Source organism: Podarcis tiliguerta (assembly GCF_965153285.1).
Source record: "Podarcis tiliguerta genome assembly, chromosome: 7".
Taxonomy (NCBI): domain Eukaryota; kingdom Metazoa; phylum Chordata; class Lepidosauria; order Squamata; family Lacertidae; genus Podarcis; species Podarcis tiliguerta.
Window position 1 is genome coordinate 37,142,474 of NC_139540.1, and position 24,832 is coordinate 37,167,305.

General features: G+C 41.2%; 1 protein-coding gene across 2 annotated transcripts; it reads right to left on the reverse strand.

Moving 5' to 3' along the window:
- Nucleotides 1-322: 322 nt before the first annotated feature.
- Nucleotides 323-21,023, reverse strand: TGS1 (trimethylguanosine synthase 1). 2 transcript variants are annotated; one of them, XM_083451018.1, is made up of 13 exons: nt 20,550-21,023; nt 18,624-18,688; nt 16,603-16,787; nt 15,291-16,122; nt 13,436-13,556; nt 11,697-11,783; nt 10,129-10,303; nt 8,957-9,299; nt 7,856-8,026; nt 7,488-7,631; nt 6,662-6,880; nt 5,543-5,619; nt 323-624 (listed from the first exon to the last, which is right to left on the reverse strand). In XM_083451018.1, the coding sequence occupies exons 1-13, from the start codon at nt 20,666-20,668 to the stop codon at nt 508-510; spliced, it is 2,655 nt and encodes an 884-aa protein (XP_083307144.1). In that variant the 5' UTR covers nt 20,669-21,023; the 3' UTR covers nt 323-507. The 2 variants fall into 2 exon arrangements, with proteins under 2 accessions (XP_083307144.1, XP_083307143.1); XM_083451017.1 differs by lacking the exon at nt 20,550-21,023 and having other exon boundaries at nt 18,624-19,573.
- Between the last annotated feature and the right edge of the window lie 3,809 nt (nt 21,024-24,832).

Sequence of the window (24,832 nt, forward strand, 5' to 3'; positions counted from 1 at the left end):
CTCAAGTGGTTATCTGCCTGACACATGGAAGAGTGGGATACACCCTTTATTTGGCCTTTGCTCCAAATAGGGAGGTGTGGTGGTCTAGAAATATGGGCAGACATTGCCCCTCTGTTATAGTCTGACTACTTCCTGGTGAAGTTTTGTATTTGCAGCAACTATTCCCATCTGCAAGAAGTTCAGATGGTCTATCTATCCTTGGAGGCTAATCTAGCTAATATGTTTGGGAAATGGCCTCACTGCTCTGTGTATGTAAATGGAAGTCTAATTATTAATCCACTTCACACTTTACTTTGATAATCACTTAGAAAATCCTTCAGACTTATTGTAAAATATTTTATTGATAACTGCAACAGGCATTCTAAACCATTTTTCATTAATTAACAAAATGACAATATTTTAGAGGAGCCACTGATTGTAAAAGATATAACAGGCAAAGGGAGTAATCTTCAAAGCTTTGGGATAATACATTTTGCCTTGACAAGCAGGTTCACTCACATAAATAAGTCAAGGGGCATGTTTTTTTATTAGATCACCAAAGTATGCAGTTATGGTTTTCAATTTGTTGTTCAGAAAGTTTTGTTCTATTTCAACTTTTCCTCCTGGCCCAGCTAAGGAAGCTACCTAAAAAGTAAAAAGAAAGAAAAACAAGAATTGTTAACTAACTCAAAATGTGACACCGAGATGGCAATAGATTCAGGACCTTAAAAGCCCTAAACATCCTCAGCCCTGTATACCTGAAGGGGTGTCTCTATCCCCATCATTTATCCTGGACACTGAGGTCCAGCTCTGAGAGTCTTCTGACAGTTCCCTCACTGCGAGGTTACAGGGAACTGGTCAGAGGGCCTTCTCAGTAGTCGTCCCCGCCCTCCCATCAGATGTCAAGGAGATAAACATCTGACTTTTAGAAGACATCCCTGTTCAGGGAAGTTTTTAATGCTTGATGTCTTACTGTGTTTGATGTCTGAATTTGCTGGAAGCTGTCCAGAGTGGCTGGGGGAACCCAGTCAGATGGGTGGCATATAAAGAACAAGTTATTATTGTTATTATTATTATTAGTAGTAGTATAAACAGGAAGGCTCATCTAGCCCAACCTGTTTCAGAAAACCCACTACCACAAGAACTTTGATAGGCGACTATAAGCCTCTGCTGGGGAAATAATCAAGTCCATAAGAAGTTGAAATAAATGCTACCTGTTCCATACACAGGGACAGCTAGGAAGGCATAGCTAAGGAGCTCTATTCACTGATAAGGCCATGGTGTGTGGGGAAACAGGTTTCTTTTTGTTCAAAAGTGGGGGACATTTTGGGGCAAGCAAGGCCCGTACAAAGAGAATATGTTCCATTTGAACTAGAATGGAACCAGACTGTTGACACTTAGAAATACAGGAAGCTCAGTCTTCTACTGTGTCAGACTATAGATCTATCTAGCTCAGCATTGTCTACACTGACTGGCAGCGGCTCTTCAGGGTTTCAGAGAGTGTTCTCTCCCAGCCCTGCCTGGAGATGCTGTGGATGGGGCCTGGGAGCTTCTGAATGCAAAGCAGATGCTTTACCAGTGACCTATGGCCCTCTTTAATAGCAAAAAGAGGGTGATAAGTCCTTTAAACTGGCATCTTTAAACTGACTATCTGTATTATGTGGCACCTGTATTAATGCCAATTCCATCACCAATTGGCCACATTCACATGTCACTGTGAAGCACAAACCATAGCTTACCATGCATACAAAAATCACGCCTACTACCCTGCTCCCTCCTATGGTTAGGTGAAAGCAAATCACATTCTTCGCCTAGTGCTACATCCAAATCAGGGACTGTGGTTTGTCTCAGCCCTAACAAACCACAATCTGTAGCCAGATCATTTGGGAGTGAAACAAACCTACAAACCCTGGTTCAAATGAAACACAAACCAGAATGATGGTTTGTTTTCTCCCAACACTCAGAGGGAAAAGGAAAGCAGCTGTGACTCATTTGTGCATTGCAAACCATGTGACATGTGAATGTGGCTAATGCCTCCTCCCATGGCTGTATTTGGATAGAATATCAATTCATGACATGCCAGCATAAGCACTTAAGTAGTAAAAGAGTAAACTGGAAGGAAGCATATCTGAATATAAAGCCTCCCAGTGACAAACCTACGTTTACTAAAACCCTCCCATTTCCCAGTGCTACTTCCTGACCTCCTTGCTAGATAAGGGAAAATCTTGTCTGTGGTGCAGTGATTCATTAAGGAATTACTAACTTATCTTGACACCCCAAAATATCTCAGCAGTTTCCATTTTTGCTTTTGTACAAATGACTGGAGTCATGATCTACTTGTGTGGACTGGTTATATTACTGCAAGTGGATTTCTCTAAAGTTCATTGAACCCTGAGAGTTAAGGGGAAAAACTGGATTACACAAGACCCTCAATACAATCTAACTGCTTCTGGAAACTGCATTTACTCAGTTCCTGTCCTATGCGCACTCGTTTTGTTACAACACACGTGCATGTAGGCAGCACAGCAGGCTTTTAGGGAAAAACATATTGGATTATATTTAAGAGATGCAACTGTCAAAAATAAACATTCTTAGAGAAAATGAATTTCTGTTCACCCCATCAATTGAAAGAAGGAGGGATCGTCATTCAAATATACGTCACTTCCAGTTACCAGCTGCTTATGGCAAGGTGCTACATGGAAATTTCAAAATGGTCTGGAGGACACCCTCATCTCAAAGCCTCAGATGGACATTGAGCTGTAAAGCTCAATGGGACCTTCTCACAAATTTGAGCATCTGGATGTGAAATGCCCATATTTGCTGCAAGGCCTGGGCTGTGCCTAATGGAATAAATTTCACAACTCTTTCTGTTCTCAGTGTACATGTTCTCTATCTGTAGGACATGGAGATGTACAGTTCCAGAGTGCCTGCCTATAGATTACTGAACCCAGTCAAACTTGTTCATGATCATCTCCAATGGTTTAAATTTGAGTTAACATATCTGAAACACACACACACACACACACACACACACACACACACACACACAAAAACATCTTCCTGCTTCTTAGGATAGAATTGGATGTGGAAGCTGTGTTGATATTTGAAAGGGTTATCCATTATGCTTGTGCAAATAATGCTATCAGTGATGAGATCTGTCTAGTCTGTGCAGCAAAGATTACTTAGGAAAACCATATCTGAGCATCCCAAACTTGACAGGTCCCTCACCACAAAGATGCCATCCTAGGCACATTTACCTGTGATTACATCCCGCTAACTTGACACACCTGCCCATCTGGGACCATTTTCCTATTTGATTGTACAAGCTATCACTGACATTTTTAAGTTATGCTTTTTCATGTGCTACCACTTTTTATCTCTGTTAACATTAGCAGGATCTGACATTTTGGGAAACTTTTGGAATTTTGGAATCTGCAATATCTCAGCAGACTTTTATGTAAACTTGGGAAAAGGCTCATGATCCTGAGGGGATAAGTATCTGCTTTTCTGTATGTACTTTGTTATTGCAACAAACCTAGAACTGCAACTGAAGAACAGACAATGGCTTAGACTGTAAGCCCAAATGTTCAGCTTCTAGAAAGATCAGTCCCAGAAATGACAGCACACTGGGAATAGTGGTCTGGATGTGTGTGTGCAAACATACATACAATGAACTTTTAATAAAAGTCTGTCCTATTCCAGGGTAGGTGTGTACATCCATATAAATTGCCTTTGAAGTAGTACTTTTTACAGCAAGTTGCTATTAAGTCCCCATCACCCATGAGCAAACATAATTATGTCTAATAACAAACACCACAAAAGCAACATTTGTTGACCTAGTTTACCTTCACTTTGCTTTTGTGGTTCTGAGCTTTTTAAACAAAAATACTTTCATGCCAAGTATCCCACAACCTGAAAACTCTGTCCTGAAAAGTGTATAAAGAAAGCCAGCAGCAAACACCAAACAGTTCATTCTTTGCTTAGTTTAAAAGCACAGCATGCATAATTTACTTATGCTATCTGTATCTTTTTGGTATGACTGCTCCCTCTAGAGGAAGTAGAAAGAAACTGACAGTAATTCAAGTTTGATCACCTTTGCCCCTTCAGGCAGTGTTTATATATCTTCAACATTTTAAGGCTGGATTTGGTTATTAACTGCTTATATTAAACTTTGTGGGGTTTTGTATATTGCTACATCTACAGCAATGTAAATGTTGTAAGAAAACTGAAAATGCAAAGTAACGGTGCCCAAACTTTTGAAGTGTAATGTCAGACCCCAGTACAAGGTAGTGTAACAGGTATAGTTCAGGATCTCTGATGTGCAGCCTGCAAGCCTTTCATTGCTAGCCGTGCTTGAAGACATTCCTAAAACAAGGTTTTAATGCTAAATGACCAGGGCTTGGGAACACCCTTAACCATCATTAGAATGCTTAAATCCTTAAGTCAAAAATCCTTAAGTCAAAAATCCTTAAGTAAAAAGAGGAGATCTGTGTGCAAAGGGAGAAAGCTAATAATCCAATTTCCAACTTTTAAATAATTACTAGCATTGGAAAAGTTGCAACTGCACCAGCCCAGTACAGCAAAACATTTAGTGATGGTCTTTGCCAAAAAATTACACCTGGTCCAGTTCTCTTGAGTTCTTTGCTCCGCATCAACTAGTATCTAGGGTTACGTTGCCTCAGAACAAAGAGAATCCATTTATATAGTAGTCATTAACAGACCTAGCCCCTATGGATTGGCCTAACCCTTTAAAAATGCTATCTAAGCTAGCGGTCCTTGCTAACTTTTCGTGTACTCACTGATATAAATTATGTTTTTCTTTCTGTCTGCTCCGCCACTCAATCTCACAAAGTGACCTCAGTTTCTAGCAGAGAATGATAAACACTATCCATACTGTGTATGCTGTTCAACCTCTATCATGTTTCCCTTTGGTCCTTTCTGCCCAAACTTCTAAGGTTATTGAATGTCAAAGAGCCTACTTTTTTTTACAACAAAAATACATATTTAGCATTCTAGGACCCGTAGCCCTCCAGGTGTTGGACTCCAACTCCCGTCAGCTCCACTCTGTAATGGGCAAGGTTGGGAATGATTGGAGATGTAGAGGCCACCTGATTCCCCATCCTTGTTCTACAAGGAGAAAGCTCGATAACAATAATATTCAATCATACACATTCTACATAGGCTCTCAGTACTCCTTACAACAAACGTGTAAGGTAGGTCAGTGTTATCGCCATATTGTACATGGAGGTGGGAAGAAATGGAAGGTGAAAGACAGAGACTTAAGCCCATTGGGCAGAGATAAAATGTCTGTTCGCAGCTCAGGGGCAGAAGTCAGTCAGCAGAAGCCTTGCATAAGGACTTTCACTTGTGCAACAGGGCTTTCCCCACCTCTGCCCCCCAAAATGGCTTGAGTAGGTATGGGGAGAGTCCCCAGAACAGTGTGTGCGTGTGGGGGGGATCATTCCTTTTGGCATGCTGCAAATGCGCAACACTGAATTCTACCCTACGTCTCTAGATTAGCAACTGTACAGCACTACTCCTGAACCTGCAAATTAAAACTTACCTGATCTATGTTAGCATTACGAGGAAGAAAGTACACAATCTTGCTGGTAATCTTTTGCGACAGCTTGAAAATTTCAAATGTACAGATGTGTTAAGGAAGAAAAAGCAAATACTCTTTCAATGGGGATGGCTCTTTTAGTAAGACAGTCCACTAAGGTAACACACATTCTTCCACAGGTATATACAGAATACTATGAGTGATATTCTGATCAGGGCCCTAGTCTACACAAGCAGCAGGATGAGGTAGCAGAGTGGATTGTACCACTTCAGAATGCAAGATAGGTACAGTGGTACCTCAGATTAAGTACCATAGGTTCCGGCGTATTAGGTGACTGGGTGTATCAGACGACCCCCCAAATTGGCAGCTGCAATTTGGGAGTTCGTCTTATAAGTCCAGTCATCTAATACGCTGGGCAGCTCCGTGCTGGGAGAAAGCCGCCCGGTTATCTCGCCACAGGACCAAGAGCGAGATTTGATAAGTATCTGATTCTTTTCAGCCCTAGGAGTCTATGAACCAATTTAACATCTTTTGTCTAACAGACAGTCAAAACTAAGAACAAGGAACTGTCAAAATGTGGTGGTGTTTCAGAAATCTGGTTGTCAGCATTATAAAGGCAACATCCTAAATAGGACCAATTCTGAAAAGAAAGTCACTTTTAAAAATAAAATCTCTTGTTAGTCAGAGTACCCAAATCTCTCCTGAGAGAAACAGCAATGAACATTTGATTTACAAGAATCAGTTTGCAACACTGTCATCAGCTGCTTTGAAGAAGGTCATCACCAATCATTCAACAGTACAAAAATCTTAAATCATGACCCAGGAATTCCTATCCAAGGTGTGTCATGAAAAAAACCCCCCACAATAGAACTTAAGCTTAATATAAGCAACTTGATACTAAGACTACACTTTTCAGATCATCCGAGCCCTTTGCAACTACAAAGTAAGGGGGAAGGACCCTGTTCTCTGGAAATAATTCTTTGGGAGGAAGGGTGGGGTATTAATTTAACGTATAAGATGAAATGATATATGGCAGAAAGCATAATATGTGATATGCGGTCACCCTGTAAGAAAAAACAGCATTTGTTTTACTTTTGTGGAAGAAGTGACTTGAAAAAGGATATCCATCGGGAGAAATCATAGTTTGAACATCAAAGATTTCTGCAGAAGCATATTCAGGCCCACCCCACGGAGGGCTCAGAAACACAACATCTGCTTTTAAACTGGATGCTAGCTTCATGAAGTCTCCACAGATGAATTCTATTTTATCTGCTACTCCATAGACTTCTGCGTTGTTGAGAGCAAGACTGATCTTCACAGGGTCGATATCGATTGCAATTACTAAAAAGAATGAGCAAGGTCTTTTTCAAAATGCAGGGTTTTTTTTTAAAAAAAAATAATAAATCAATCAGTCATGTATGTTGAAAAGAAAGAAAGCAGTGGGAATTAGTACTTGTGCCACATAAACAACCAATCACCTTAGCTGGAATAACGCCACTATATTTTCTCTGCATTTGTATAATTTTTTTGGCCGGTGTATATTGTGTAACTCTAAACTAAGCTGATAATGGTTTAATTTTTCTAAGCAAGCAAAGTGTAAGGCTGAACTCAGATCGTCATGGGAAAAAAGACTCCATCTCTTGGAGGATCTCACTAGTGAAAGCAGGAAAGGCACTTCTGCAGATTCCTCCCTCCTCTTACATCCACACAGTGGAGGGTGGAGGCAGTATCCAACCCTTCCAAGACAACATGGAAAGTGACACTGGGAACTGGAGGGAGGAATTTAGCCAATTGCAAAGACTAGATCTGTCCCCTAGTAAGAATCTTTAGCTTTAACTAGAACACACACATACACAATCTCTCTCTCTCTATATATATCTACCACAACGCTAGCATTATTAATGCGCACACAGTGGATAAGAGAAAAGAAGCAAACAGAAATGTTTACCTTTTTTCCCTGCCAAGGCAAACTGAATAGCATTTCCTCCTACGCCACAGAATGCATCTGCTATTAAGTCAGAGTTGAAGGATTGGCTTACACGATCCGCAATATGCTCTGCAATCTTCTCAGGCGTAACAGAAAACCATCCCTCTAATGGAAGAAAGAACTAGTTATATTTCTGTACTTAAAAAGGACAAGCTTGAACATAAAAATCAGTGAAGTATATAGCTCACACATGCACAAGCATCATTTAGCAACTGAAGTATCAAGTGATGATCTACATGTAGAATGGTCTATTACAGAACTTGCCAATCACTTCAAAACAAAGTAGCTTCCAAGCAATATATTCAGCTCTATCATTACTATGAATTTACCTCTGTCTAACTGAATTCCTTCATCAAATCGAGAGAACAGTCTATACCGCTGTGCCCAGTATTTAGCCAACTCAGGATCAGCAACTATTTCAGGAGGCAGGGGCTGCCCACACCTGTTTGTCTTCTTCGGTATTATCTTGATTTTCCTCTTGTTTGTAGTTTTAACTTCACCTAAACCAAAGAAAACCATTGTTGTTGTTGTTGTTTAGTCGTTTAGTCATGTCTGACTCTTCGTGATTCCATGGACCATGCAATTAGCTCATTTCCCCTCAAATGGATTTAGGAACACGAAGAAAAATCTAAACTACTTTTATTACTCATTTCAGTTCAATTTATGCATTGCTTCAGAGAGCCAGGAGGAATCCCAAAGTGATTACAGGGACAACAGCATGCAAAATATAGCATACAATAAAAGCCATTAAACTGAAATAAATATTAGTGTAATTGTTCACTTCAGCTGCTGATATTGCAACAGGGAAACAAAAAAGCCACAGCTTTATTGCTACATCTACTGTAGTAATCAAATGTGAAATTCACTACAAATTTATTCACTGGGAATAAGAAATAAAAAAAAATAAAGTAGCAAAAGAAGCATCTGAAAACATACACAGACATTTCAACAAAAATTATTACAATGAAAACCAAAACATTCTTTTCTCCCACAGAGATTTCAGAAATTTAAGAGAACACAGAAATTCTCTTAAACCAACCAACAAAACCTTTTACGCAAAACTCCCCCTAACACCTATGTTGCTTATCCTATAACATTTCTTGAGAAAGAAACTGTTCATTGGACCAAGAAGATCTCTACTATAGGTTGGAACTGCTCTCTTGTAAAGCAAACTCACAGAAGCAGGCAGAGTTCCATGCTCCCCCACCAGCCTGCTACATTTATTTCCAGCAGAAGTTGTTGCTAGCTGGATTTTTATTCAAAGGAGTAGCTGGTGAAGTAGCACTCTGTTCAATGCCAAACAATTCCTCTTGCAAATAAAAAGGGGATTAATTTTGTTTTTTTTAGGCTTTGGGGGCTTATCAACAGTTTCTCATTCATACACACAGACACACACTTTTTTAAAGCTTTTACTCAGAATTATCACATACCTTCTGCTTCCACCTGCAGGTAGTCCGGAATATCCACAGGAACTAACTCTCTTCCTGAAGGATGTGCATCTTCTCTTCCTGCCTCTTCCTTAGGCTCCTGGAACTTCCAGTCACTTGTTGCTACTACCAGATTTTCTTTGCCTTTTTCCTCAGTGCTGTTTCCTCCACGCTTACCAGAATCTGAACTGGAGAATGGCAGGTCACTTTTAGGAGAATCCAAATTATTTTGTGAGCCAGCAATGTTTTCCTGTTCCTCTGAATCACTACTGGAAGAAGGAGGGTGAACTCTGTCTTGAGACATCTCTTCCGCAGGCTCATTCACTTGTTTCAAGAAGCTTTCTACCTAGGAAGACCATGTGTTACAGAACCACATTTCAAACAATTGCAGAAATGTGACTTGCTACTGAAGGGAGATTATCACTACTTCAGCAGTCTAAGTAAAAGGAGAAAGAAGTCAACAGAACCCTACAAAGGAACACTACGTTTTGACATTCGGGAGCATTTCACCTCACAGGCTTGTAGACTCCCCCCACCCCCAGGAAGGGCTCTTCCTCCACTCCACCACTGCTTACTGTGATATCCAAGTTGTTGAAAAATTATGGCCTTAATCCTGATAGTTTCATGTTATGTCTACAATGAACCTTGATGTAAGCGGACAATGCCATTGCAGAGAGAAACAAGCTGTTTTATCTGCGTAAATTGGTCCTTGGGTACATTGTGTTGCAGTTCCTTTCACTGCACATATGCAAACCAATGAAAACATTAGGATGGACATGCAGTGCAGTCATCACATGACACACCACCACATCAGATGACCTTGGCAGTTGCAGGGTATCTATATGTAGGAAGCTTTTGACAGGGTAAAATCTCAGGTCCTGTATATGCCCTGGGAACAATCCCAGATGGTATAATGGGGCTGCGTCCTTCCTAAACATTGAAGTCTCTTCTTAAGATACAGTCCTTACTAGACTAATATGAATTTAATTACTTACATAATCTAGTATACAGTAAGAAACGTAAAATTGTACCTACCTTCTTTCTCTCACTAGCAACTAAGAGCATTCTAAATTATGAACACAATCTTGCACTATTTTTAAGAGCCAACAGACACACAGGTTCTAACATCAGAATCCCAAGTTCAAGACTATTAATATACCATATACAATACTGACCTTAATCAAAATGCTGCTCTTTTTAACTGCCTCTGTCTCAGGTTCTTCTGTAAAAAATATATGTTTCCTTTTGGTCTTGACTGTTCTGTGCATGTCCAAGAATTTTGATTTAAACTTCATATTTTTATTGAGATGACTCACTCTTCTTTCACTGAAGTCAGGAATGTCTCTGTATCTGGAGAAAACAGAATAAAAGTTAAAAACAACCTTTTCAGTGAGGGGGGAGAAGTTTTGCTCAGCTTCACAGTGTGTTTATTAGCTGTGCCTTCTTCAACTGAAGGCCCCCTTTATAAGCATGCCAACATTGCCACATAAATAGGCCTAAAAAATTAATGGAGTCACAGCAGTAAACTTTGCTTTTATACATACTGTGATACATTTATAGCTTACCAAAAGGCTTTAATGCATTTTGTACGAATATATCTTGTGTTGAAACACTCAAGTATTTAAATAAGGCCTGGGGGACCTTCAAGCCTCCTAGCTCATTAGGCCCATCAAGTCTCCCCATTTGGTCTGCAATGACATTTCAGCCAAGCCATGCCCACATGCCCTATACCTGATGTCATATATTAATGTTGGGGATGGGACAGGTAAAAATCCGGCTCAGCTGAAAGGTGATTTGCAGGCACAACCAATCAGTTTATGCAAAGTACTGCAAGTATAAGTGCTTTGAAAGGAGCTTAGAAGTCCTTTTCAAATCACTCCAGAAGACCTTGATCAGATGATTGAAAGGGACTTAGCAACAGTGAACAAAGTACTTGTGCAGTACTTTGAAAGGGGTTTCTCCAGAGGGTACCGAGTAGCACTTTGCAAAGCACTCTGCAAGACATATGGAGGGCATAAATGTCACCCAACATCAATGTGAAGCCAAGTGATTGACAAGTAAGCTACCCAACATTGCCTTCCCAGAGCGAGGGAGATCATGATTTGGCCCACTGGCCAGATCCAGTTCTCTACCTTTGATCTAAATGGATCACGTAGGAACTGTTAGTGGAAAAAGAAAACTATTTACTATAAACAAGCAACATTCTTCCAGATGGTCTTAGGTTGTGTTTTTTTTTTGTAATTATGAACAAGGCTAAGTAGCCGTCATTTGTGACAACTTTAGTATATCAAGAAGATGCAGGAAGTGAACACCCATAGTATTTCAACAGCAACCTAGGAAAAGGACATATTCTACACATAAAACCAGCAACCAACAGCAGCATCACGTTTAGGAAGGGATGGGGAACCTTAGGCCTGATGGCCAAATGTGGACCTCCAGAATTCTCTATCTGGTCCGCAGGATAGTTTCCAAGTCACACCTCTCACTGACCCTGCTCTGCCTGCTCCTGAAGTGCTTTTGCATCTTACTTGTTTGAATGGCAAAGGTGTGTAGAAACCTCTAGATTTTACATGGGTTGAATGTAGCCTACTGTAAAAAGGCAAGAGCCACACCTGTTGCTCCACCCACTTTTTGCCAACCACTGGCATGCAGCCCCTGGCAGGTTGCCTAAGAGGCAAGGTGGTCCTCAGGCTGAAATGGTTCCTCACCCCTGCTTTAAGGAAACCATTAGAACACTTATTACTTTTGTCCTCTGCCATGTTTGAGTCCCAAAAGACAGCAAATCTTTTCTGGATCAGCCTGGGAATGTTCTTCAGCATCCAATTCATGGCTAGAAAGGAACAAAAATATTTGTCACTACAGTTCACAGTAAGTTGAGACAAAACAGCTGCCTATTTTGACTTCAAATGAAGGGTAAGTCGATTTCTAAATGATTATAAAGCAGCTAAGCAAAAGAAACAAGTGTCCACTGAATTCAAATAATTCACTTGTTTACAAGGTCAGAAATTCGCACAGCCGGGTTCCCCAATGATGCCTAATAAATGCCTTCTCAGCATTACCCGAGGTTTTGTGCCCAATATTGTTTCAAATTGAGACTTAGGGTCTTCAGTGAAACTGTCATAAAGACCTTTTGCTTGAAAGGTAAAAAGTAACTGTACAAAACTATTAGTCTGGCTATCTCTACCAGGAAGGGAGGGGACAACCTTGGACTCATAGATCTCATAGAATCTTAGAGTTGGAAGGGACCCAAGGGTCACCTAGTCCAACCCCCTGCAATGCAGGAATCTCAGATAAAGCATCCATGACAGATGGCCATCCAACCTCTGCTTAAAAACCTCCAAGGAAGGAGAGTCCACCACCTCTCGTGGGAGTCTGTTCCACTGCCGAACAGCTCTTACTGTCAGAAAGTTTTTCTGAATGTTTAGTCGGAATCTCCTTTCTTGTAACTTGAAGCCATTGGTTCGAGTTCTACTCTCCAGTGCAGGAGAAAACAAGCATGCTCCCTCTTCCATGTGACAACCCTTAAGATCTCTGAAGATGGCTATCATATCTCCTCCCAGTCTCCTCTTTTCCAGGCTAAACAAGCCCAGCTCCTTCAAGCGCTCCTCATAAGGCTCCGTTTCCAGATCCCTGATCATCTTGGTTGCCCTCCTCTGTACATGTTCCAGCTTGTCAACATCATTCTTAAATTGTGGTGCCCAGAGCTGGACACAGTATTCCAGGTGTGGTCTGACCAAGGCAGAATAGAGTGGTACTATTACTTCCCTGGATCTGGACACTATACTTCTGTGGATGCAGCCTAGAATAGTGTTAGCTTTTTTTGCTGCTCCAAAGGCCACTGTCTGTGGCCTTTGGCCCATTTTCAAAAGTACAAGTAATCTGTTCTGTAATCTGTTCAACCCTCTGGCCAGAGCAACCGTGTCTGTCTATCAGCAGCCTGCTGAGTAGCAAGGAAGGGCAGGGAAAAGACAGAGAAGTGAGAGCAGAAAGGGAGAAGAGAAGGAAATGCCTGGCCATGCTGGCTTTGGCACCTTCCAACACTGATACGTGATCCCCAACAGAAAAAGGTTGCAGACCCCTGATCTAAACTATAGTGAGTCATTCTTCAATAGAAATAGACCCAAGAGAACAGCCTTACATTTCACAGAATATTCAAATCACTAGTAATAGCATGAAAGCAGCAACATTTTGAAAAAGGCAATACAGCAGCAGCCAGTAAGGGTTATTAAGTACAGTCATACCTTGGTTTTTGAACAGCTTAGTTCGTGAACATTTTGGTTCCCGAATGCCACAAACCTGGAAGTGACCCAGAAGGCGCTTCCTGCAGCCAATCAGAAGTTGCACTTTGGTTTCTAAATGTTTTGGAAGTCAAACGGACTTCTGGAACAGATTCCGTTCAACTTCCAAGGTACAACTGTACACTAAACCATATAGGCACGCAAATGTGAATGGGAGAAGCGAAAGATATGATAGATAACCTGCCTCCTCTTTAATCTGACTTGTTTGCGTTCAGGTGGCTCATCATCATCACCATCATCACCATCACTATGCGATCCCCTGCCTCCTGTGGCATCTGAACAAGATCTAGATGACCCCTGTGAAACTAAGAAGGAAAAGGGGGGGGGGAGAAAGCATTGCTTTGATACACTGGTGGGAAATTTGTTTTCCGCCAGGTTTTTAAGACTCCATCAGCTCCATCGTTCATGGTCAATAGTCAGGGATGATGGGAGTTGAAATCCAACAACATCTGGAAGGCCACAAGTTCCTCATCCCTGTGTTAATGAATTTTATTTGTTTGCTTGCTTAATTTGTATCCCACCAAGGGTGCTCAAGATGGCCAACAATAATACAAAACACAGCAAAATATAATAAAATACAATAAAACAGCAATCTTCACGCTGTCATTCATTTCCTGTATGAGGAAAGCAATTTCAATTTAAAAAATTACATTTTCACCAAATTCACAGTGGGAATACTGTTTTCCAGTTGCTTTTCATTAGGAACCCAACTGCACTCATCAATCTATCTGGTGTTAAGACAAAACTGTTGACTGTGCATTTGGCAAAACAAATCAATCTACCATCAATCTGAAAGCCTCTGCTTCATTAAGTATCTGATCTAGGCATTTAAAATTCAAAACTACCAGAAAGCCATTCTTTCAGAGCCTCTTTCCAAACAACAGTATAACAAAGTCCAAGTAGCCAGCTCTGAATTGAAAACATCAGCATCTCAGGAATGTTTGGGTTTCTGTTCCTGAAATAGTGACAGGGCTGGGAGGTGCCTGGGCACTGCAGTATGTTCTGATAGCACCTCAAATTGGTAGAAATGCCTTGCAAGAAAACCAAACATTTCTGTGGAAAGATCAGAGGAATTGTGGGTAGAATATTAGGGGTGTTTCAGAGAAGCAAGGTTGGGCTTTGTCTTAAGCGAAGATTGAACAATAGTTTCCCTTCATGTGGATGTGGATGGAACACACACACCCTTTGCCCCTTTACCACCTCACAGACTAAAGGTCATTACCTGTACATCTTGCAAAATGGAACCAATCACTCTATTAGATTAATATTTTCAAAGTGAGACATCTGGGTGCTAAATAACCTTTGAAACCCAAGACCACAATATGGATGTGAGGCTCACTTTGTAAACAATATTCTAAAGACCATTCACATTTTGCAAATGACTCTTCCGAGTCCAAAACACATCCCTTTTGAGAAGAAATGCCTAATCCCTACCTGCCCTGGAAATGATAGGTAGAATTCCAGGCTGCAGAAGTAGATGCTTATGCACACTTATTTATTCTCTACTGGATTCAGTGCAGGAATGTAGTAGACAGACAATATCTCTGAGCTGGCTCTGGAAGCGAGTTGAGAATGTAAGCTGGAGCGTAGCACTTCTACACAAACACTGTCTACACCAATGTTCTGCATTTCTGCTGGCTGTTTGGTTTCCAGCTCCCCTGCACTATTTTCCAGGTCACTATTATGTGTGGTGTCAACGGAGAGCACAGGGAGAGGGTCTTTTTATACCTGTGTTCCAAAGCAGTCTAGGATGCTTGAAAGACAAAGTGATCAGCTCTAGACACAAAGTCTTCAATGTGTCATCTACACTTCTTCAGCTGAGAATGTGAGTTGCAGGATTGGGGGAAAGGGGAGCGAAAGGGAAACAGGATTGCAAAGAATGGGGAATAAAACATCCAAAATAATGCAGCTTTTATATGTGCCACTCAATGGAGAAATGCACAGTACAGAATATGGGGTGGCTGCAAGGGAATTTCTTTCCTAGCATTTGCAAACACAGGGTCTTATGTCTTCTGGGAAAGGGAACCTAGTATACCAACCTGGCTTGTCTGAACATCCATTTTCAGAAGACGCATTACTTCCTCTTGTTCCCTCATCACATTTCACAGTCTGAGCAATATCACAAGGACAACACCTTTCAATGCTTGTTACTCTCAGTCCTCTCTGACCATTACAATCATCCGCATTTTCCAATTTGATCCGTTCTGTTTCTTCAGAGTTTAGATTTATTTTACTAATTTCAGGAAGAATGTCACTATTACAGTGATTATCATTTGGAGAAGGATTTTCCTTGCAGCTGGCACTGGACGCGAGTTGAGAATGTAAGCTGGAGCGTAGCACTTCTACACAAACACTGTCTACACCAATGTTCTGCATTTCTGCTGGCTGCTTGGTTTCCAGCTCCCCTGCACTATTTTCCAGGTCACTATTATGTGTGGTGTCAACAGTCCAACCTTGACTTGCCCAGTAGTGAAACTGTTGCCAGTAATACCAGTATAGTTCATTATAGTGCTGCTCCCACTTTTCCTTTACTTCAGGATTATTCCAAGGCTCAGTAATAGACAAAAGTTCAAAATTTTTCTCTTGCCAACTTTGCCAGAGAAGTCCTTCTCCATACTCACTCCAATACTTTTCCCATTTTTCTTTCATATGAAACTCATCAAGTAAAAGGTCTCCATTTTCACAGCTCTTGTCATTCTCAGATCCCTTTTTAATTGAAGAGTGATCATCGGAAAGAGACAGGTCATCTTCATCAAGATCTTCTTTCAATGATTCATGCATTACTGTGAAAATATCTTGTTGCAGCATTTTCTTTTTCTTCTTTTTCTTCTTCTTCACTTTCTTACTTTTCTTACTAATATTCTCAAGTGCCTAAAATTCAGCATGAAAAAGCATAAATGCAATTTTTATGTACTTTGTTCAACAGATTCTGATTCAATATGGTTACCTAGTTAATTCATTTCACAAATTTTCATGTTATAGCTTGGTTGTAACCCAGCCAGAAAATCAGAAATGACACATCTACCCAGCTCTACAATTCTATGATTCTACCCCATAATATTCAACTGCTATCTTATTTGGTGTGCTCTTAGATTAACAGCCAAGAATGCATTTGCCTTCCAATTTATTATTTCCAACTCAACTTTTCTTTTGTCACACTTCTTAAAAGCCCATTTTTCCTATTCCCTCTCTCATTTAACTTTGGTTTTTAATTCTAGAGCCAGGAGGAAAAAGAAATGTATTCCTGAAAATTCTTTTGTGGGGTTTGTTAATGCAACATACTAAATTTACTTTACATTCCAATAACTTTAAATAGCACAAAGGAATAGAAAATACATTGGGTTTTATTACCAATGTCTTATGGGCTGCTGCACTGCCAAATTGAACAGGTAAGCCCATGCGTTTCATGAGTTCAGCCTCTGAATCAAGTTCAATGTCTTCCACTCCAGAAGCATGACTGTTAGATAAATCAGCAGTCCCAAAGGAATTATGTTTCTTGTCTTTTTCTTCATCCTCGGTGGTTACTTGATCTTCCCCTGTAAGCCACAATACTAAGTTACAAAGTTGTATTTTCATTCTTACTTGTGTCAGTCATAGATTTCTAATGCAGAAGAATTACAATACCAAATTATTTTCCCCAACAAGCATCCTGTGGCAGTCGTTTCAAAAGAGAACACCAAGTTCCTTAGGAAAAATGATTAATTTCCCTTAAAGCAAATTGCATTAGATGTTTATTGAAGTTTGAGAAGATGCTCTCTTGAAAATACCAAATGTAAGTGAATAATCGATTCAAATGTATATTCAGTGATTGATTCCATGCTTAGATTAACTCTGTTAGTCCAAAGCTAAAGTTCCCAAAATGCTTGAATTTAAATAAAATATTAAAAGCACAATTTCCTACTGCAGACACGATTTCTTCCTACAGGCACAAATACAAGGGGGGAAAGAACCAGAGGATCTCACAGTCATGAAGATTAGATACCAAAGGCACACAACTGTCTATATGAGAACCCAGCTGCAAAACATTTCAAGCCTGAAATTCTATTTAATGCAAAACTATGTAACAAAGAAGGCAGCCAGCAGCCATACCATGTTTCCCTTGTCCATGTCCCTGTTTGTGAAATGTTATCTCCATGTGAGGTTCACAGGCACCTATTCTCATGTCCTCCTTATTCTCCCATGCCTTTTACAAATATCAGCTAAATTATTTTTAGCCTGTTCTTGTTGCTGCTATGTTTTTTTCTGTTGCTTTGCTCTTGCTACCAACTTGCTGTTTTTATCATTCAACTTCTGTAGCGATTGCAATGCTGCTCTGAATACTATCAGGGCAGCACTACAATCACTACAAAAATTCATTGACGGGTGGAGTATGAATTGTACAGTAAACTAATGAAAATGAATAATTATTTGTGGAACCAGTCAAGAAACCTAAACAGAATTCACATGCAGCAGTTTGTACAGCAGTTTCTTGGGATAGGGGGGAAAGCAGGAAAGGGGCACTGCTGAGATGCCCTACCAACTGGTTGTTGGTCAGTCTCCTACTGTTTTATGGCTGCGGGCTTTTAGATGCGAGTTCTGAGATACAATTGTTTTCAGGTACTGATGTAACCATCTAATAAGAATCACTAGAATCAGGCTACGAGATACAGTGGTACCTCGGGTTAAGTACTTTATTCGTTCCGGAGGTCTGTACTTAACCTGAAACTGTTCTTAACCTGAAGCACTACTTTAGCTAATGGGGCCTCCTGCTGCTGCTGCGCCGCCGGAGCGTGATTTCTGTTCTCATCCTGAAGCAAAGTTCTTAACCTGAAGCACTATTTCTGGGTTAGCGGAGTCTGTAACCTGAAGCGTATGTAACCTGAAGCGTATGTAACCTGATGTACCACTGTATTGGATAGCCTTGGGTAGAAGTGCTTAGCAGTGATTTGAATCCATGTTTATTCACATAAATGTGTAACACTAAGAGTGGAATTTTGTGCACGTTCACTCAGAAGTAAGTTAATCTAGGCTCACTCCCAGGTTGATGTGTATGTAGTTCATAAGTAATACTACATTGGTTCACATACTTAAAGACACCCTATCTTGCCGATTCTCAAGCAGATTTCATATGTGGTTTGGAACAATATATTTACTCAAGCAAAACTACTGTTGTAACACTTTCCATATATACGTTCTCTTCACTTTTCCAAAAGTCTTCACCTACATTTTCTTATATGGACTTTGAAAAATCTGTATCTGAGCATTGGGTTGATAAATTTACAGCAGGGATACAACTATAATTTGTTAATTCAAGTTTCTCTACCTTACAGGTGTGCAAACAACTTATTTTGCAATGCACACAATGTTAATTCAACATTTTGCGCACATCTTACCTATACTGTCACCTTCATCTTTGACATAAAATCCCTTCAAGCCTAGTTTGTAAAGTTTTCGATCCCTAGGGAATAAAATAAAAATACATGTCACTGTTAAGGCCATCAATGAAATATGGAAGTAAAATAGGAGATGACAGAGAAAGCATGCAAAAAAGGCCTTCTTTACGCAACATGCTATAATTTTAGTTTTCCTGAAACTAGTCATTATGTACAACAAAGAGTCTTGAGGCACCTTAAAGACTAAAGAATTTATTTCTTGGGCTACATTCCATTTCATCAAATGTATGAAATGTTGTCCCAAGGTATAGATAGCCCAACTCTCTTTGGCATATTCTTCTTTCTGTTGCTCTCATATGCCTTCAGCTTGACTGAAAACGGTGTGTATTTCCATTCAAGAAGTGGCAGGGGTCTGTTCAACCTGGCACGTCTCCATGCCAAGACAAAAAATGCAACGGGTTCTTATCCACTAGATGTGGTTTGTAGATAATGCAACCTTGACAGCGCAAGGAAACTCTGCAGAGACTCATCAACCCCCCAGCCTACTCATCAACCCCAAGCCTACATGGAGTTTGGCTTCACCAGCAGCCTGACAAGGACCAACATCCTGTTTTATGGAAGTAAGTCATGGGTAGCTTACACCCGCCAGGAGTGATACCTCAATGCCTTCCATAAGTGCTGCGTCAGGAAGGTTTTGGGCACCACATGGCAGGGCAGAGTCTCAAACAAAGATGTTTTCTCCCAAGCTCACATTCCCAACATGTTTGCACTTCTGTCTCTGTGGCATCTATGCTGGCTTGCTCATGTACACAGAATGGAAGATGGCAGAATCCCCAAGGATGTGCTCTATGGAGAGCTGCCTTCAGGCAGCAGGCCTGTTGACAGACCAACTCTAAATTACAAAGATGCCTGCAAACGTGACATGAAGGCTGGCAACATTAACCCCGTAGTATGGGAATCCTTTCCAGACAATCACGGTGCCTGGAGACGGACAGTCAGGTGAATCCACACCAGGGACCAATGGAGGAATGACCACTGGGAGGAGCACAGAGAGAAGAAACACCACGGTGCACTTGGAGCAACAAAACCAGACGGCCTAATCTGCCACAAAACATGCCTGTTCCATATCAGTCTCTACAGCCACAGCAGGTGCTGCGACTCTCCAAAAGTTTGACTTTACCCCCAAAGACACACACTTCCATTGTATCCTGAGACAGACAAATGCCAACAACATGAGAAGTCTAACACATAGCAGCTTTACCTTACTTTACTCAGGGGGGGGGCACCCCTTGCATTTCACCCCACTGTTAGATAGCAAAAGTGTGGCAGAACCTCATAATTACTAAAATCCAGGCTAAATTAGCTGAACTTGGAACCCCACTAAAGTACATGAGACTTACTTGTGACTAACATGTCCCATCTATTTCAGTGGTACTTGAAGTTCAACTAAAACAGGAACAGGATTTCCCAAAGTGTGGTACGCATACCCCTGGGGGTATCAATGGGTGCATGACTCCCCCTCCCCACTTCAATGTGATTTTTTGGGGTGCTGCAGAAAACAATTCAAAGATAGAAAAGTATTATTAACCCTTGCCCCCCTATATATCTCCGCTTGTGAAGATCTTTACACCAGTAAAGGTTGCGCTCTCCAAAGCGGCATGTTATTGTTCTAAGTTTGGTGGGAAACAGTGAACTGGTGGATCTAACCCATTGTCATCATCACCACCACCACCAGGTTGCTACTACTCAGACGCCGCGGGAATTCAAAAGGACACTCCTCGGCGCCACTTCTCCCGCAATTAAGCCGCCTCGAATCCCTGTCAGGGAACAAGGCGGGAAATAAACGAGCAAGCAAAAAAAGCGAGTGAGACCTTCAGGCTGGCCGCTCACACCGGCTCCCCCCCCCTCGCCCCCTCCCCGACTCACTCCACGAAGGCTCGCGTGCACAGGCAGAGGATGTCGCTTCCCGCCTCCGCCTCTCCTTCGCCCCGCAGCGTGAGCAGCAGCTCGGCCACCACCAGGGTCTGCGGCACCTCGCGCAACATGCCGCCACTTCTGCCCCTCGAAAGGACTCGAGGCAAGCAAGGCTCAGAACCCCGTGGGAGAAAGAGCGTGGCGGACCCAAACGGGGACGGGTATTTCCGGCGGAAGTGCGCCTCCGCGAGTGTTGCACCCCATAAGAGTCCGGCGGGGGGGAAAAGGCGATGGCGCGCGGGGCCGCTTTGAGGAGCAGAGAGAATTTGCTTGGCGAGGCTGGAAGGAGGTGGGGAACACCTCCCTGTTCTGCGGACATTTGAACTACAATTACAATAAAATATTTTGTCCTGTTTCAGCCGTGCAGTTGTTTTGCGCTGTTGCCAGGTGTTCTTGAGGCCGGTTTACCCCTCCCTCTCCGCCTCCGGCACAGGAAGGCAGAGGCAAGAAAAGGGATGTGTCATAAGAAATGCAACTTTATCCCGCTGGATGGCGCAACATCAATCCTTAACGACAGCCCGTCTCCCATTTTCTAATGTTGTCCATGTTACAAGGAACTTTCTCTTTCCCTCTCCCTCCCTCCCTCTCTCTCTGTGTGTAAATTCACGCCCTCCATTTCCAAAAGCCACAGTGCTCTATTTTTAAAATGTGAGCTGCCACACAGGCTACTAGTTTTCCTAGAAACCACATCCTCGGTTACGGAAGCGCTTCGCCAAGATGCAAAATAGGCGTTCGTGGAGATTGTACTCGTGCTCAAAAGCGCTGCTATTATTTCACATGTCCCAAAGCTAATCTCTAGAAAAGATCAAATTAACCCTTGTGCAGTAAAACATGTTTCATGTCGTGGTGTCTTCTGGATTTTGTTGTTGTTGTGCTTAAGAGCATTATCAGAAATTATTTTCCCCTTACAAATACCCCATATCTCTTTACCATACCAGACACACGTTGGCTCTCATTTGGTCTCTTTAAAACCAAGACAGAACCACAGTTGCCCCCTGTCTCTCTACTTGGGCATCCTTGTCATCATGTCTAATAAAAATAATGCATGAGCAAAGACACATAACCCTTCTTCTCCACACTGTGTCACATTGATCAGTCAAGAAAGAAGAATGTGCAATGCACAGTTGTTACCCATTGTTCTTTTTAGACCAGGGATGGGGAACATGAGGGTCCAAATTTCATGGAGCCCATGGCTCAAATTCATACGGATTGGAGGAGCCCAGTGAAACAGAAAGTGGGCAGGAGGGGGGAACTGGGGGAGGAAATAGGAAGCCTAAACAGGCCAGATCTCTGGAAGAACAATCTGTCTAATCTTGTCTATCCGCTAGCAGCCCAGAGAGAATGTGGGGAGGGGGAGGAATTGAGTGAGGGAACTGGGGTGGCAGAAAGAGAAAATGTAGCTTTGTCTACCACTGACTTCAGTCCCACCCATGTACATTCACCTGATTACACCAAGGGAATGTGGCCGTTACAAAGAAGCAAAGAGTGATAGCGGTCTTTGTTTCCTATCATGTCTAGTGTGATCCTTATACAGTACCGCAGTTTGTCGCTTGCTCTAATAACACTGTTAATATTTCCGATTCTTAGAACATGTATCTGAAAAATTTAAGTTTGCACCTATAGAGAGCCTGCTCAGGAGGATATTTCAAGAGAGAGAGCCCTGCTCTCAGCTTCGAATGGCATTCACAGACGCATGGAAAACAGGAATGGGGTTGTGCCAAGTGACCTCATCATTGACCTCCACAAGTTCAAGTGAAAGACGTATACAGCTGTATGAATTTAATGCCCTGCTCACACCTTCTGTTGAACACACTGTAATTGAGTGGGACCAATCAGTTCAATCCCTCACCCTCTGTTTAATGAATGTGAGAATAGGGCTCCACTCTCCCATACACATGGATGTTAACAACCTCCTAGTGATACAGCAATAAAACTGCTAGCACATGTACAAAGCTAACAGGATCTGGTATGCTTTCAAGCTGGATGGGGGACTGAATGTTGAGGTTGCTGGCATTGCAGGGGGTTGGGCTAGGTGACCTTCAGGATACCTTTCAACTCTATGATTCTATGATAGACACATAGAAAGCAGAATCTCAGAATTGTAAAGACAGTCATGACATATGAGAACCTGTACCCGCCCAAGGTCTCTTGGACCATCAGAGTGTGTCTTACCTCCTGCAGAGTCCATTACACTGAAAAGTTGGGTACTCTTTTCAATACTGTGTTTGATAGGCTCTTTTTATATATTTTTTTTTTTTTATAATATATTTATTGAAGTTTTCAAATAAAGCATATATTAGATAAGCACAACTTGTCATTGTCCATTTAACATCTCTCAATTGTTACATGGGACTCCCCCACACCTCCCGCATACACTTACATCATTATTAAATTAATTTCAAACAAATTATCATTTAACTCATCTTAATTAATAATCTTAATTTGGTTTGACATATAATTCAACCTTAAATCTAATTTAATGGTAGACAATTATCTGCACTGGCATCCAATTCAACACTCAGCCAAATTACAATATTTTTGTAAATAAATCTTAAATTCCCTCCAATCTTCTTCCATCCTTTCTTCTCCCTGGTCTCGAATTCTGCCGGTCATCTCGGCTAATTGCATATAGTCCATCAGTTGCATCTGCCATTCTTCCACAGTGGGTAGCTCCTGAGTTTTCCAATTCTTGGCAATTAATATTCTTGCTGCTGTTGTTGCGTACATAAAGAATGTTCTGTCCTTTTTTAACACACTCTGGCCGACAATACCCAGGAGAAAGGCCTCTGGTTTCTTAGTAAAGGTGTATTTAAACACCTTTTTTAATTCATTATATATCTTCTCCCAAAAGGCCTTCACTCTAGGGCAGGTCCACCAGAGGTGAAAAAATGTTCCTTCATTTTCCTTACATTTCCAACATTTGCTATCAGACGAATGGTATATTTTAGCCAGTTTAACAGGGGTCATGTACCATCTATACATCATTTTCATCACATTTTCCTTCAACGCATTACATGCAGTGAAGTTCAGCCCAGAGGTCCACAACCTTTCCCAATCTTCAAACATAATATTATACCCAATATCCTGCGCCCATTTTATCATTGTTGATTTTACCATTTCGTCATGTGTGTTCCATTTCAGCAGCAAGTTATACATTCTTGAAAGTACCTTAGTCTTAGGTTCTAACAGTTCAGTTTCTAACTTTGACTTTTCCACTTGGAATCCTAGCTTTTTGTCATTTTTAAACACTTCTTTAATCTGAGCATATTGTAACCAGTCTCGCACTTTGTCTCTCATCTTTTCTAAACTCTGCAATTTCCAGTTGTCACCATCCTTTTCTATTATCTCCCAATATTTTGGCCAGTTGGCCTCCATATTGGCTCTTTTCCAAGCCTTAGCCTCCAGGGGTGACAGCCACCTCGGAGTTTTATTCTCCAGTAAGTCTTTATATTTTGTCCAGACATTAAAAACTGATTTTCTGACAATATGGTTCTTGAAGGCCTTATTTATCTTAGCTTTATCATACCATAGATATGCATGCCATCCAAACGCATTATTAAAACCTTCCAGATCCAAGACATCCGTATCTTCAAGAAGTAACCAATCTTTTAACCAGCAGAAAGCTGCAGCTTCATAATACAACCTTAAATCTGGCAGGGCAAAGCCCCCTCTTTCTTTCGCATCTGTTAATATTTTAAATTTGATTCTGGGCTTTTTGCCCTGCCAGACAAATTTAGAAATATCTTTCTGCCACTTCCGAAAGCACTCTGTCTTGTCTACAATCTGCAGTGTCTGAAACAAAAATAACATTTTTGGCAATACATTCATCTTGATGGCAGCTATTCGGCCTAACAAAGAAAGATTTAGTCTTGACCAACTATCCAAGTCTCTCTTAATCTCTGACCAACATTTTTCATAATTATCTTTAAATAAACTCAGATTTTTTGCTGTTATGTTTACCCCTAGGTATTTAACTTTTTTAACCACATTTAGTTCTGTCTCTTTCTGAAGCTGTTCCAACTCAGTATCTGTCAAGTTTTTCCCCAAAACTTTAGTTTTTTGCTTGTTTAACTTAAATCCTGCCACTCGACCAAAGTTTTGAATCAGTTGTAGTACTCTTTTCAAACTAGACTCCGGCTCCTGTAATGTCAGAACTAGGTCATCTGCAAAAGCTTTAAGTTTATATTGTTTCGCTCCGACCTGAATCCCTTCCACCAACCGGTCCCCCCTAATCA